The following is a 14,365-nucleotide window of genomic DNA, read 5'->3' as shown; positions in this document are numbered from 1 at the left end:
CAACCTGTTTGCCACTGAACGTTTACGTTGAACAGTTTTACACTGTCTACAAAAATATTAGTTTGTTGTTTTTTTGTTTGTTGAAAGAAAAAAAAAATTATGCCATAAAAATTATAAATTTACTAATGATTATTCAGTCGCGTTACCGTAACAATTGGTAAAGGTAATTAAACGGAAGAAAATATGTAGAATGTTTTTGAGCAGTGGGAGCTGTTTAGCATCATGAATTCTGTGTGAAAAATACTCGCAGAACAAAGTTTTGGCTACAGAACACCGATTGTTGTGACATACTTAATACGGGGAAATGGTAGAATAACTTCCATCAACGTACAGATAAGATGTATATAGTTCGTGAGGATGAGTATAATAAAAATCCGGATACATCCGGTTGTGAACATGAAAGTAAAAATGAATAAAACCGACTAAAATAGTTATAAAGAAAAAAAAAAAAAAACAAGAATAACTAATTCAATGGTAACGAATGGGTGACTTTTTCGATTACAGATCGATGTAAGTGCGCGGGTAAGCCTCGTGTGTGTGCGTGCACCATCAACGGGAACGGGATCAGAGTCTGGTAGTGGTAGTGGCGGAGAACTGGAGAACAGAAAATGGAGGCGACGGGGTTGCGCGTCACTTCTGCCCTTATATTTTGCGTTTTCTTCATACCGGACTTGGGTAAGTACCCATAATTCGGCGATCAACAATGAGTCTTACATTGAAACTGTGACCTCTAACTCTGAACATCTAAAAACAAGCCGTACAGCTTTACGGATTTTTTATTTTATTTTTTTATGTGTTTTTCAAATAAATTTTCGTGAATTAACTGACCCAAAATTGTTTACACTTTTGTCACGTTTAATATCTATTACGTGACTGATGTGCTACTTTTCCAGAATAAGCAGCACCAACGTTTGTGCAAGTACATGCCGAGTGTTGTGTGTAGTGCAAATATGGCTTATCCTTTAGAATTTGGCGCAAAAAATATCCCACTGACGTTACATGATAAACACGAGAAATGTTAGTCTTAGTTTTGAATTTATCAGTAATTCGAGAAGTAGGGATAACATTCATTGTAAGTTTTTGCAAAACTAACGTAAGTGTTTATCTGTACTTTGTGAATTACGATGAACTTCATTTTGTTTACAAGTGTAAAGTATACTCCGAATCACTTGCAATGTATAACGTTACAGTGCTTTTTCGAGTAACTGCAAGGGAATCTGGAGGCAAGTTAATGTTCGAAAGCTTTCAATCCATTTTTTGACGAACAAATTAAGCAATAATGAATCAGCTTGATAGACTAGGTATATTATTTGGCATAGGTAAAAAGAAAATAATGTGGTTGCACTAAAATCGTCGATAGCTCGGCTTTCTCGGTTCGAATTCGTGGTTTGTGAATTTTTCCTACGTGAAGGATATAAGTATAGCTTTAACTGCACCTTCGAAACGCTAAATTATCACTTTGATATCGATGATTTTGTGATCCGATTGTATGTCCGATTTGAATTCAGATTCATTGAAAGTTCACTGGTGCTTGTGTCAGAAACTTAGAAACATAAAACAATCACTGTCACTGCATTCTGAGTTTATTTTCATTAGTATCTTCTTCCTCTTCTTCTTTTCCTTGATGATTATCGTCACCACTACAGTGATGTGTGCCAAAATATATTCACGCAGTGAGACCTCTATGATGGATTCAGATAATATACCCGTCGAATGAAAACACCCAACAGTAACAGTATCATGTACTATTACATGCAATCTCACGATTTTTCAAGTTCTTGTTGAGCCATACGTTAAAGAATGCAGACATCGGATTCGAGCATATTAACGTTGAAATGGTAGCGAGGCTGTATTGTTGGTCCACTGGCGGGAAAACGTCACTTTTCAGCTTATTTTGCGTATAAAGTTATCTCGGGACATTTGGCAAATAGGGTGCATAAGCTATTCTTCAACTTGTACACAAAGATGGTGTTGTGCTTCTGTTAATGGCGATCAAAAGGACAAAACATAGACACCGGGAACTTATTACCCTTTCATTTCCTCACTCGCAACTAAATCAAATACACTGTGGCCCCTATATCGAGACCATTACAACCGCGAATAGTTTCCGCCAAGTTTCCGATAGTTGATGCAACGTCGACTATTACCCTGGGGATCCAGGTTCGTCGCTCGCTGTTTCAGATGAATTCAAACTTACTAGCTACTCCGGAACGTCTGTGCCGTCGAGATTAGGCGAGAGGTAAATTAAGACCAGCTATCATTCTTGATTTCTCTCTCTATCTCTCGCTTTCATTCCTTCGCTATGCTCTTAGTCACTTTTAAAGTATTAATCTATAGACGTCAGGACAGTTGTAGAGGGTTCTTCTTGAGGGTCAATTTATTTATATAGATATTATGAAGTTTTAATTTTATCACAATAGTTTGCTGATGCAGTAAAGAGTGAACGCTTGCACGAGTTTCGTGAAATGGTTTGAAATTTTTCTGCCAAACTTTGACAACGTTGCATTCTAAATTCATGGTACCGTTTGAGAAGGAGCTATCACAATGCTGTGGCGATTTAATTATTTTTAACTTGACATAAATAATTTACATGCCGGGCGCTAAATTTGTTGTGATAGCAAATATAACCTGGAAATTGGTATTGAATGCTACTTTAAAAGTTGACCGATTTATGGACTCTTGAATGATGAAATTTGTAATATTCTACGTTCCATATCATCTCTCATAGATGGAAGCAGGTAGTCGTTCAACCCTTGCATCCTTTAAACGATTTACATGGAATTAACAGGCTAGAAATTTCTGGCACCTCAAATTTTACTACAAAAAACGGAGAAGTAATGGCAATTAATTTCGGACAATAGAATTTGATACATATTCTGAATCAATGAGCCCGATCAAGTCTTGCTGATACGGTAATTTTGATTTACCATTTGTCCGTCTTCTCTCTGTCTCTATGACTGTGTAAACTGTACCCGATATAGTTTTTCTCTCATGTCTCTATCATTTACTCACTGAAGCTACAGCAGCTTACAAACCGTACCGCATGTACAATAATATTTTACAGCGCGTATCAGCATTCGTTAAGCAATCTCAGTGAAGTCCCTGCAACAGCAAGAGACATGGCCTGATTTTTCTACGTCAAGAACTCTCACCCATCGTCCGTGTTTCTTGTACTGACCTAACTGATCTACAATAGAACGTTACACTGATGTGACGCGCTCAATGACGTGCCGTTTAACTGTAGACCCGAGACCAAGAGATCATGTGTAAGACTCCGACTTATCGTTTGCACGCTTGACCGATTCCATCACTTTCCAACGAAAGCCTCTGCTCGGCACGCCTTGCACAGATTACACCCGTGTAACAATATACGAGTTGGTTTTTGATCAATCAAATTATTGCTCGTTCATGATAAAACACATTTGTCGAAAGCCTGAAGGTGGTAAACTTTCATCACTCGCAAGATTCACAATTCTTTTACTTCACATTCACACTTTCTGACGACTAGCAATACGCTATCAGGTGGCAAAAGTAAGTAACCCTCGAATTCGGTTGTTCTCTAAAAATCTTGTGCACAGGCACAAAATGGTACCGTCCTTACAGTGGTTTCAACTGCAGTCGTGATACTGTACCATCATGATACTCACTATGTAACCACTGTGTCATTGTACACAATTGAGCTTGCCGTTATACGGTTATCTTCCGAATTTAACATCAATCCTGAGTTTCTTTCATCCAGTAAAGATCAGCCATCCCGATCAATACAAGTCCATCACCCGAGAAAGCTGTTTACGAGTCTTTTGGACCAAGGATAGTACCAGTTAAGAGCTGCATCAATATTAGGTAACTCTTTGATGAATAGTAGGACTTGCACGGTGTTTTTCTTGAGGACAAATCTCTAAGAACTCCAATTTTTCGTCGAAGACGATTAAATGCAGTCAAAAGTCTGATGTTGGAGCCGATGTCAAGCTAGAAAAATAACTGGTATTTCGTGTAGGTTAGTAACTTTTGTTCATACGCTGGCCCCGAAGTATTGAGCTGCAATTTCAGGAATCCATTCCGTAAGTAACAATGCGAATTCAAACCAGTGTAAATAAATTGCAAAGCTAAGTCTCGGTAACTCATATAATCGTTAAGCAAGATTCCGTATTCTTTCTGATCGCAGAAAAAAACAGTAATTTGTTTGCGGGCGGGAAGATTGAGATGGAAAGTAAACTTGACCTGGTCACCTTAATCTATAACAATATTGTAAAATCTGGTAAAATGAGATGATGGATCACATCAAATTGCCATCATCACCGGCGTAATTATTCTGGGTTATACACCCACGTCCCTTAGCAGTTATAACACTGCCCCTTCGTAGACGTGGATCTGATAGCAAGCGCAAACTAAACTCAGTATTAGTTGGGTTCAAGTAGGGAATATTGTTTCTGCAGATCCTCGAACTCAAATTGCGCACATTTAGCAGCTTATCGGGCTTACAGTTGGATCCCAGCTTCCGGGGGGTCCTTGTGAAAACATTGCAGTAGGGGCTTACAACGGGACGCAACGACGAGAAGGCACGGTGGTCCGAAGCTAGGATAATCGATACCCACTTACGGATCGGCATAAAAAATAAATTCACGATAGATCCATCAAAATATTGTATGTTCTTTTCTGTACTGTCGTGCAGTTTGTTATAGTAAATCGATGCTTTCAACCTACGTTATCTTTCGCTTTCTCATTCTTGAATTATATCAATCGTTATTGGTTCGTAGTCTACACTCTTATCTATGCACGTAACAAACAAACACTGGATAAAATAATCAGAGAAAATTTCTATCCGTAGAAGATGCAGTTTTTACGGAACTTCCTTGAACCTTTGAGTAAAAATCTCTTTGATCCCAGTGAATCCAGTTAGTTCGGTTAACTTTGCAACTCTATTATTATACTGTTACCTTCGTTCTATGACCGTATCGATGAGGCCGATCATTATTGTGTACCTTTCGTCCAAGTTCTTGGCGATTTCTCTCTTTTTGTTAACCCAGCTGAGAGGTCTCCAGTCGACAGAGTTCAGTCTCTGTACGAAAGACCGATACGTGTCAATATTCTTTGCGAACTGCGGCCGCAGGTCGTCTTGACTTCACCTTTTTTTCCTTTCAGTTACTCTTATCAAAAGAAGCGAAAGTCGTATTGGATAATGGAAACAGTGATTGTAAGACGAAATATACAGGAAAAAAACGTCGAGTCATCGCGTATGTATTCAACTACACGTACTGTGACTGCGCAAAAACATTTAATGTTCAATTACTGTAATTAAAATTCCAAATTTTTTTCCTTGAAAGAAATTTTTGTGCAATCCTGCAGACGAACAATTCTGCGAAGCCGGAATTTTCATAACTGGTCAAGAAGCTACAAAATGCTCTGTGAAAGTCTTAGTTTCCAAGATCTTTTCAGCGAATGTTAATATTTTTCGACATGATGCTGAATTTGTGAAAAAAAATTTGTCACATGAATCTCCAAGGTTGATTAATAACGAACTTCCACACCGTATAGATATGTAGCTGAAGAACTCTTCCCAATCTACAAGATCTGAAGTATTGATATTATTTATTGGAAAATAGTGGGGATATTTATGTGAAATATTCGTGAAATAAAAATTACTGCCACGCTTGTCTGTGATATTATAACTTTTTAGGCATGATTGCACTAACCATTAGGTTGTCCAAGCTTAAAAATTTTTTATAGTCTCAGGAATACGATAGTGAATCTCATTAGTAATATTCAAAAATTTTTGACAGAATCTGGCATGTGACCTGTCGAATTCAATTTATACGATTTAACAGTATTTCAACACATATTATGCATGTATACAGGGTGTTCCATTTCGAGTGTGATGAGCAAACATCTCGGGAACCTTAAGTCATAGTCAAAAACTGTTTTGGACAAAAGTTTTGGTGCCTCGAAGGAGGCCTGAGGTTATGTGTTACGTCGATTATATCTGCTATCTGCACTATTACATTCCAGGGTCGCTAAAACATAAATTCGATGACGTCTAGTCACGAAAACGTTCGATTTCAGTGACTAAAAGGAAAACTCGAGCCCCTTATATATCATTATTACTCGATTATTTCGGGAAGGAGTGATTTTCTCCTCCGTATAATATAACGCGTGATCGACGGTACGGGAACCCATGGAAGTCGAATTCAGCGGGTGTTGCCAAATGGAAGTAATCCCGCTTACTCGGGACGGTAGAAAATATTTCAGCCACTTGTAGTCCCCGAATATAGATATACGTCCATGTATCTACACGTTGATGGATAATATACGTAAGGTACGGCTTGTATACGCATGCCCATGTGCGCAGACACTGCATACTTACACGCAGGAATGATGGCTGCCTTGTGGAATACACTTGAAAAGTATAATGCTCGTGCTAAGAGGATCACGTCCTTGTTCGACATGGGCCTATCTCCAAGCGTAATGCGTTTTTGTGCAGAACAACTTCTACCCCTCTTCGATCCCCCACCCCCCAAATCGATAAGAGGTAGAGAAACCATTATCTGATTTATCAATTGACTAGGAAGGTATCTCAAACGGATATCTCCGAGTTGATTTCTTTTGCCATATTTTATAGTAAACTAAAAACTTACACTTTGAGGAGGTGAAACCACCCTGGATTTGGAAGTTTTTTTTTTGGACTTCCCTGATTGAGAAAATTACATTTTTCATTTCTCGTTATGAGGAAACTTTTACAGTTGGATTGGTTAAAAAATATTATGTTCTTGTGGGTGAAACTGCCAAATCGCCTCTTGACATGCCTTACTTTGGAGGGTGGTTTCATCCCCTTGAAGTGTTTATTGGCAGGTGAAATAAATACGTGTCGTTTAGTTTTTTAGTCTCCTATAACATATTACAAAAGAAATCGAATCGGCGAGATCGACCTGAGATACCTTTCTTATGAGTGCAAATTCGAGATTCGAGACTGAGGACCATGTTGACAAAGATTCATATACGTTTGCGTACATGGACTTGTAAGATTTTAAAGTAAAGTATACCGATACGCGAGCAAGCACTTCGTCTCTTTGGAGTGTATGAGGATATCCAGGTCACAATCAACTCGAGGACCACACTCCAGAACTGAACTCCCTTGGTTTTTTGAACTTTTTGGGACTTTTTTTGTACCACAGTAAGAGTATCTACCCTTCGGGCCCCTGTTTCAGAGCTTTCAATAATTATAATGTGGTAATTTTTAAGATCCAAGAAATTCAAATCAATGGTATCCCGGCATGTAAAAATCGTATCTACAAAAATAACATAAATTCAAGTCACTGGAACAGTTATCAATCCAATTTTTTAATAAAAAAAAGTTCACGATTTCTCAACAATGTTTTGGCTATTAAAAAACGGATTTGAGATGGAAAAATTGTTATTTCAATTACTTGGAAATCTTCGAATTTTGGTTCTACAAAATTGTTCCAGGAAAGTCGGTACAATCTTCAATGATTCGAAAGCTATAATGTTTTTAATGTCAAAGTGTCATCATTTATTTTTGAGTACTTCAGACTGTAGATGCCTTTATTAGTTTCGTCATTTGTGGCATACTTTTTAATTGGTGCGGTACTGCTTTTTGACTGACGAATGGATTCGATTCCAATTAATCAGAAATGGGGCTTGCTGCTTCTTATCTACTGGCCGGATTCATCAAATTCATTCAAACAATTCTATCATTCTTGTTGAAGAGGATAATGCGCAAACCAAAATTCATAGCGAAGCTGATTAAATAAGTGAGTGGGTAATTTATTTCTGTGTTCACAATCCAATTGGATAATACAAAAGAGTCTCGTTCTTAAATTTCACCTTTTGGATTACCAAATTGTTACCCTTATATGTCTCGTAAATGTACAATATGTAGAGGAGGGGGTAATAACACTATAAATTCTTATCAAGTACATCAGACCTTTTTAACGTTCAAATATTCTTGGAGGGTAGGAGATTCTAGGAATGACAACACAAAGCTCATAATATTCTAATATCTAAAATAATAGGATTAATTAAATAGTAATTCAGTTCGAGGGCATCATTCGCTAATCTAAGATTATGGGATATCCTTTTTTCTCGCAGCAGACAACAATCTACAAGCCAATGAACGAGATTTCAATTCTTTTTATTGCAGCGTTTACAAACTTCTGAGTTTTCCAGTTTATATAGGTATATTGCCTTTTGTTATGATTCTTGTACAATTTATTTTTATTTATTTAAGAATCTTACTTGGGCTACAAATTTCTTAAACTTTATGTTACAGTTCTTATTTAGTTATGACTCACTTTCGGCGGGTAGGATTGCATTCGGATAATATAATGAACAATAAAATAATGAACAAGGATAATTGTTAGCAGTTCATTAAATTTCGTGCCCTTCAAAATTTAGCGAAGCTGATTATGAGCCGTGTAATCAATCCACCATTTAATCAAGTAACCGGTAATAAGCACATAGGTATACATATTATTGTATTATGCATATCGGTACGCGTGATTATACCAAATTTCAGTTTTTCTGACGCACAGCGTGATTTTTGCATCAGATGAAATCGAATCAATTCTCCAGTCAGTAGACCGTACTCCAAACAATTGATGTATACAACAAACGGCACAACCGCAGATGAAAAATTCTTTGTCTGAGAGTCTAAGGGATAAATTATGAAATTTCGTAACGCACGTTGTTCTTGTCGATGTGTATTTTCAATCTCGAAGTATCATGGATTAAACATTCTTGGATTACAAAAATTGCCGAAACTTTGCTTTTGAGAAGTGCGGATAACAGGGGTCTAAAATTAAAAAAAATAATCAGTGATGTTATTTTTACACGGTGTCGTGAAATACCAGAAGCGAAAAAAATTGAAATTGTTAAGACTTGGAGGGTGCTTTAGTTGTACTGGATTCCCCATACGTATTATTCCTTAACTAATAATTCCTTTGAAATGTCGCATTCAGTGAAGTTTGCGCCACTGATTCTGATCCATTCGTTGCAGTGGAAATAAAAGTTTTTACTCGCTGCAACCAACCACATTATGGTTTTTTTTTTTTTTTTATTTTACAAAACTTTCATTGAACTATCACATTGGCAAAGATTTGATAAAATGACAGGCTGTTTAGTTCTCTCTTAGGATCAAAATGTTCGATATACTCCATTTGAAATACGTGATTTTTCGACAGAAGAAATTACTTAGCCAGACATTTTTTAAATTTCTTCAGCAAATTTAAATACAAAGTTACGCAAAACTTGAGTAAATTTTCACACTACAAAATAAGAATCGCTTTAAATCTTAACAGCACTTTATAAATATCTACCTTTCCTACAGGCCTCAACGTAACTACACAGTAGCAGAATAAATTTTATAGTTCTGGATCAGGGGTGAATCGGCCGTACAGTTTGAATCAAAACTTATGAAAAAAGAAAAACCCGTTCAAAAAAACTCCAGAAATATTATTTTCACTAATAATATTGAAGGTGGATGAAACAATATCACTACTATGCAATCGGTATGAATTTGAGCAATTTTGAGTAACACGGCAAGTTGAGGTCATTTAGTACTCGTACACTTACCGACTGAGCAAACTCACCCTTTTTCTGCCTATATTAAATAAACAAACGAACGGAAAGGGTTCAAATTTTGACGATTCGCTCTTTCTTCGAGGAAAAACGGTGACTTTGTTCGGTCGGTAAAGGTAGGAGTATTACGTGACGTAAATCAGTTAAATGATCTTTACAAATAGTTATCCCTCAAGTCGATAAGCATAGATTTTGAAAGTGCATTACAATAGAAGTTCATCAGCAATTACATTAACAAATTACAAGTATCATATTATAATATAAAATTTCTTGACTGTAATTCGTGGCAAATTGTTCAATGATCAACATGAGCCCAAATAACCATTAGAATCGGATTAAAACACTAGAGTTCATTTGTTTTGATTGTTCTAATCATAAAACCTTTTTCTAAATTATTGAGATTTTAGTTTTTGTTACTAGAATTTACTTAGATACATTCCTACTACGCGTTAGGGATTTTGTTTCATTTCTGTTCACTGTCATTTGCATGACAACATTGGTGGAAATTTTTTGAAAAACTTTTTCTCTTAACACAATTTTTGGTTCAGACGGTACAGGCCGTTTTTCTACCCTAATCATTACTAAACAATTAAATCTAAACGTACGGGTGGAACGTTGGACTCCCCAACCATGGGCGTCAATCAGTAGTTTGCGCCAATTAAGGGCTCGCCACAAAATTTAGGGACGGTTTACATTATCGAGAACCGCCGTGTAGTTCCCTGTGGGAATTGCACATCTGGAGTCCAAGCAACAAGTACATATTAAATACAGACCCATTGGTCAGACCAATTACCCGAAGTACCATGCGTCACATGTGGAGTATGCGTACCCCTTCTTTTCACCCCGTATTACAGTTTTGAATTAAATCTCGCGAGATGCGAGCATGGCTGGTTAGAGGTTATGCTAACATTTGTCTACCTGTTGGCTACAACGCTGCGTCGGTCTCTCTACGATATGGCCATCTCACAAGGAAAGTATCCCAGATCGATCTCTCCGATTCGATTTCTTTTGTAATATGTTATAGTAGACTGAAAACTAAGCGTTATGTATTTTTTTTATCTGCCATTAAACACTTCAAGGGGGTGAAACCACCCTCCAAAGTAAGGCATTTCAAGGGGCGATTTGGCAGTTGTTTTTTGTTTTTCTTTAATTGAGAAAATTACATTTTTGATTTCTTGTTATGAGAAAACTTTTCCAGTTGAATTGGTTAAAAAATATTATGTTCTTGTGGGTGAAACTACTATGATGTGTCTATACTCTATTATCTCTGAGTTCAAAGTTTTTTAGACACAATATTCTCAGAAATATCACAATAATGCTGTTTTTTTTTCGAATTTTGAAACGTTTTTTCAAGCGATGCTGTATACTCAATAAGAATAAAAGGAATTGATAATTAAAACACGTAACATACATTATGCGATTAAGTATATAATACGAATATTTATTCAGGATGCTTTTTCGCTCCCATGAATGCTCAGTATGCTCGCAACGTGAACTATATTGATGGGGGCTAGAAGCAGTACATTCTAATATTCAGTAAACGACAATAAATGGATCAACAGACTTTGTCGAGGGAATAGGTTCAATGCTTAAATGTCAGTAGTAGAATTGGTATCGGTGTGAAAAATCTATCGCTATATCACGTCGATAAAGCAGGTAAGCCGAAGACAGTCTATCCTATTTTAAACACCTGGGTTACATGTATACGTGAGAAAACGAACCGTACAATTTAACTAATGGAAGGGAACAGGCTTTCTCCGGTGCCCAGACTGCACTCACACACTGATATCGAAGGTGTAGATAGGCGCCCGCAACCGTGTTGTGAAAGTACTTTCCTACACGTACATCAGCACAAATCCTTTGTTCACTGGTTACTAGGTGCCAATGTCATGTAGCAGAGCTGCAATCCACCAATCGCAAAATCATTCGTTCTCAACATTCATGGACAAAGGAAGTCTGATTAATACCACACGATCCGATCAAAAGCATACATATGCTGATAGTAACCGGAGAGTCTCGATCGATGTTGAGAGAAAGTACTCGCCACAACGTGCCATCAACAATCGTAACCTGCGACAGACGTCATTTCATCGTGCGGTGAGGTAAAACTGAAGTCTCTACCTTGGGTTACTTAAAATTAGAAGAACCATAGACGACTCTCACAGCGTCGAGATGCGAGGCGATTCGTCGACGGCGAATACAGACATACATGGACACATAGATATAGCACCTATTATATATAATGCACGTGACAAATGCGGTCGTTGATATCATTAGGATGTGTTCTATGCCTACCGGTTTTGGGGTTGTCCCGACTGCGCGGAGTGCAAAAGCGGGATGAGCAGAGCCAGGGGGATAGGGCGATGATGGGAGGTTCCATGAAATTCATGTTATGCGCGTGGTACGAGTTATGTACAGTGGTGCGCCTTCTACAATCAATATGTGACGGGCTGTTCCCATGGGGAGACATTCGTATCATCGCAGTGGAACTCAAACAACCGGATAAACCCATGGTTATGGACTCGCCCGAGAGCTGCTGCCAACCAAGCAAATTAACGCGATGCCTACAACGATTGGGATTTTTAGCGATGACAAATGTACCGTTGCAGCCATTGGAATCAGCCTAAGTTCTTAGAATTTGCTGCAGATTAAAGGTACAAGGTTATTGCACTGATCACCTCTGTCCCTTCACGCGGATCTCACACGTGTAATATCGATGCATTCCTGCAATACACATGTGGCGTGTGTAACACGCGTCGGATAAAGAATCTTGTTTCGATGCTTCGGTATGTGGGGGTGTGGGTCAAGGAATACCTGCATCCTCGGCAAAAGAGGGATGAGGAAATTTTCGCACCAACAATTGCTTACCGCAGAAAGCCCGTTGGATGAAAATTAGGTACAATAACTTGCTCGTATGGTGGAGTGGATTATTAGATACTACATGAGTGGAATAATTGTCAGAGATAAAGAAATTGTCAAAGTACCTACCGGAATCTTATTCACCATCTGGAAGTGTTGAACTATGTAGTCATGATCCAATTTATACGAGACGTCATTTTTTACGAAACTTATCCCTGGTGTATTCAGAGTTGAGATAAACGAGATGTAATTTTGAGACTTCTGCTCACTGTGGGACATAAGCTAGAATAAAGAATCGATCAATGAATTATGTATCGATCGAGAATTATCTGATCACGTGACAGGCATCGTAATTTCTACCCGCCACCTCCTATTTATGGGTACGTCGTACTTGGTAAAAAAAAAATTGCTTGCAAAATTTGTTAAGTAAATCGAGACAAATTTAATTTGTTGATATTACTAGAAAATTCTAGTAAAATTGCTATAATTACAATAATAGCTTAAATATTATTCAAATTACAAGAAAATGTCGTTGGATTAACTGTTTACTGTTTACTTGGATTGCAGTTGTCAATTATACATATTTTATGGTTATTGCAACATTCAATCTGTTTGTTTATTTAAATACATTTTTTCAGTCAGATAAGGCCTTTATATCAAATTTTTCTGCACCAACATCATATCATAGCAATAGTTGCAAGGGTTTTTGAATATAACTCTAATAATCTCATTTTCTTATTTTCTTCTGTATTTTCTGATCATGGTAAAAAATAAAATTAGTTAAGGAGTGTACAGTAGCGATAAATAGAAATTTATACTTTCAGGAACATAAGAGGTAATGAAATATAATTTATATAATAGTCGCGATGACCACTAACTGCTGTTTGAACATATTGTCGCTGATTTGCCTTTTTTCCTTGTTGAATCGACTGTCTGTCAATATTTATCTTTCATTCGTATTTGTCACAACTCGATTGCAGCCAGGAATAACAAAATTTTGCACCTGTCCGACCTCTTTAATTTTTTATAAAACACAGCAATAGGTACAAATGCTTTACTATTCTTGAAATGATTAGTTTTCTTCTCCTAATATCGTAAAAACAATTTTGAATGGGGATATACATAAATGGAGAATTTATGAAGGCTTATATTATTTGAAAATTCGAGCTTCCGATGCGTAATTCCATCCATTGGGCCTCCCTTCACTCAGTTTTTGTTAGATCAAATCGTCGAACAGTCGTAGTTTATCCTTAACTAGGGCTTTAAAAATAATTATACATCCGTTTATGCCTGAATTTACGACATTCAGTCATCTGAATATGAATGGAGAATAACGAAAATTAATGTTTAAAGCATCAATACACCACAGGTTGCACTTACTATGGCATTGCACTCATTAAACTACTGATATAATCAATTTTACCCAGAGTAAAGACAGGACTGGATATGAAAATGCATATCATAGGCTTCATATTCTAAGGCGAAAAAACAACCGTAGAAGTTTGAACAGAATCCATTATTTAGGCGCCTGATACTCTCATTTCCAGTGTCAAGGGGCCAGTATTAACAGCAGTGTTACTTGACAATGGCAAGCTTGCTTGGTTTCAGGTCGTGAAAATCAACCAAGTCAACACTGCAGTCTATTGCATATGACTATGTACCATTTTGCATTCTAAATTTAGTAAAATCGGTTCATCAGTTCGCCTGGAATCCTATTTACAACAAATTCGTACACTGACCCATGTGATTTAAAAAGAAACATGAATTCCTAAAAAATGTCATTGCAGTGGCAAAAAATTTCATTTCAAAATTGAAATAATCATCTTGCAGAATGAAAAAGTTACATATTTATTAAAGGTTTGAACTTCGCCAATTTGAATCCGAATGTGGAAAAGGCCAGTTTAAAGTTAATGGA

At 37.1% G+C, this 14,365-nt stretch overlaps 1 protein-coding gene across 1 annotated transcript in view; it reads left to right on the top strand.

Moving 5' to 3' along the window:
* Window positions 1-212: 212 nt before the first annotated feature.
* The window catches only part of LOC124308762 (protein Skeletor, isoforms B/C), a 68,573-nt gene continuing 54,420 nt past the window's right edge, over window positions 213-14,365 (top strand). The window contains exon 1 of the mRNA XM_046771782.1: window positions 213-675. Coding sequence (XP_046627738.1) covers window positions 609-675 — 67 coding nt within the window. The 5' untranslated portion in view covers window positions 213-608. The remainder of the gene's footprint in view (window positions 676-14,365) is intronic.

Source organism: Neodiprion virginianus, chromosome 1 (assembly GCF_021901495.1).
Source record: "Neodiprion virginianus isolate iyNeoVirg1 chromosome 1, iyNeoVirg1.1, whole genome shotgun sequence".
NCBI lineage: Eukaryota > Metazoa > Arthropoda > Insecta > Hymenoptera > Diprionidae > Neodiprion > Neodiprion virginianus.
Note: the sequence above shows the minus strand (reverse complement) of the source record. Positions and strands in the feature narration are given on the sequence as shown.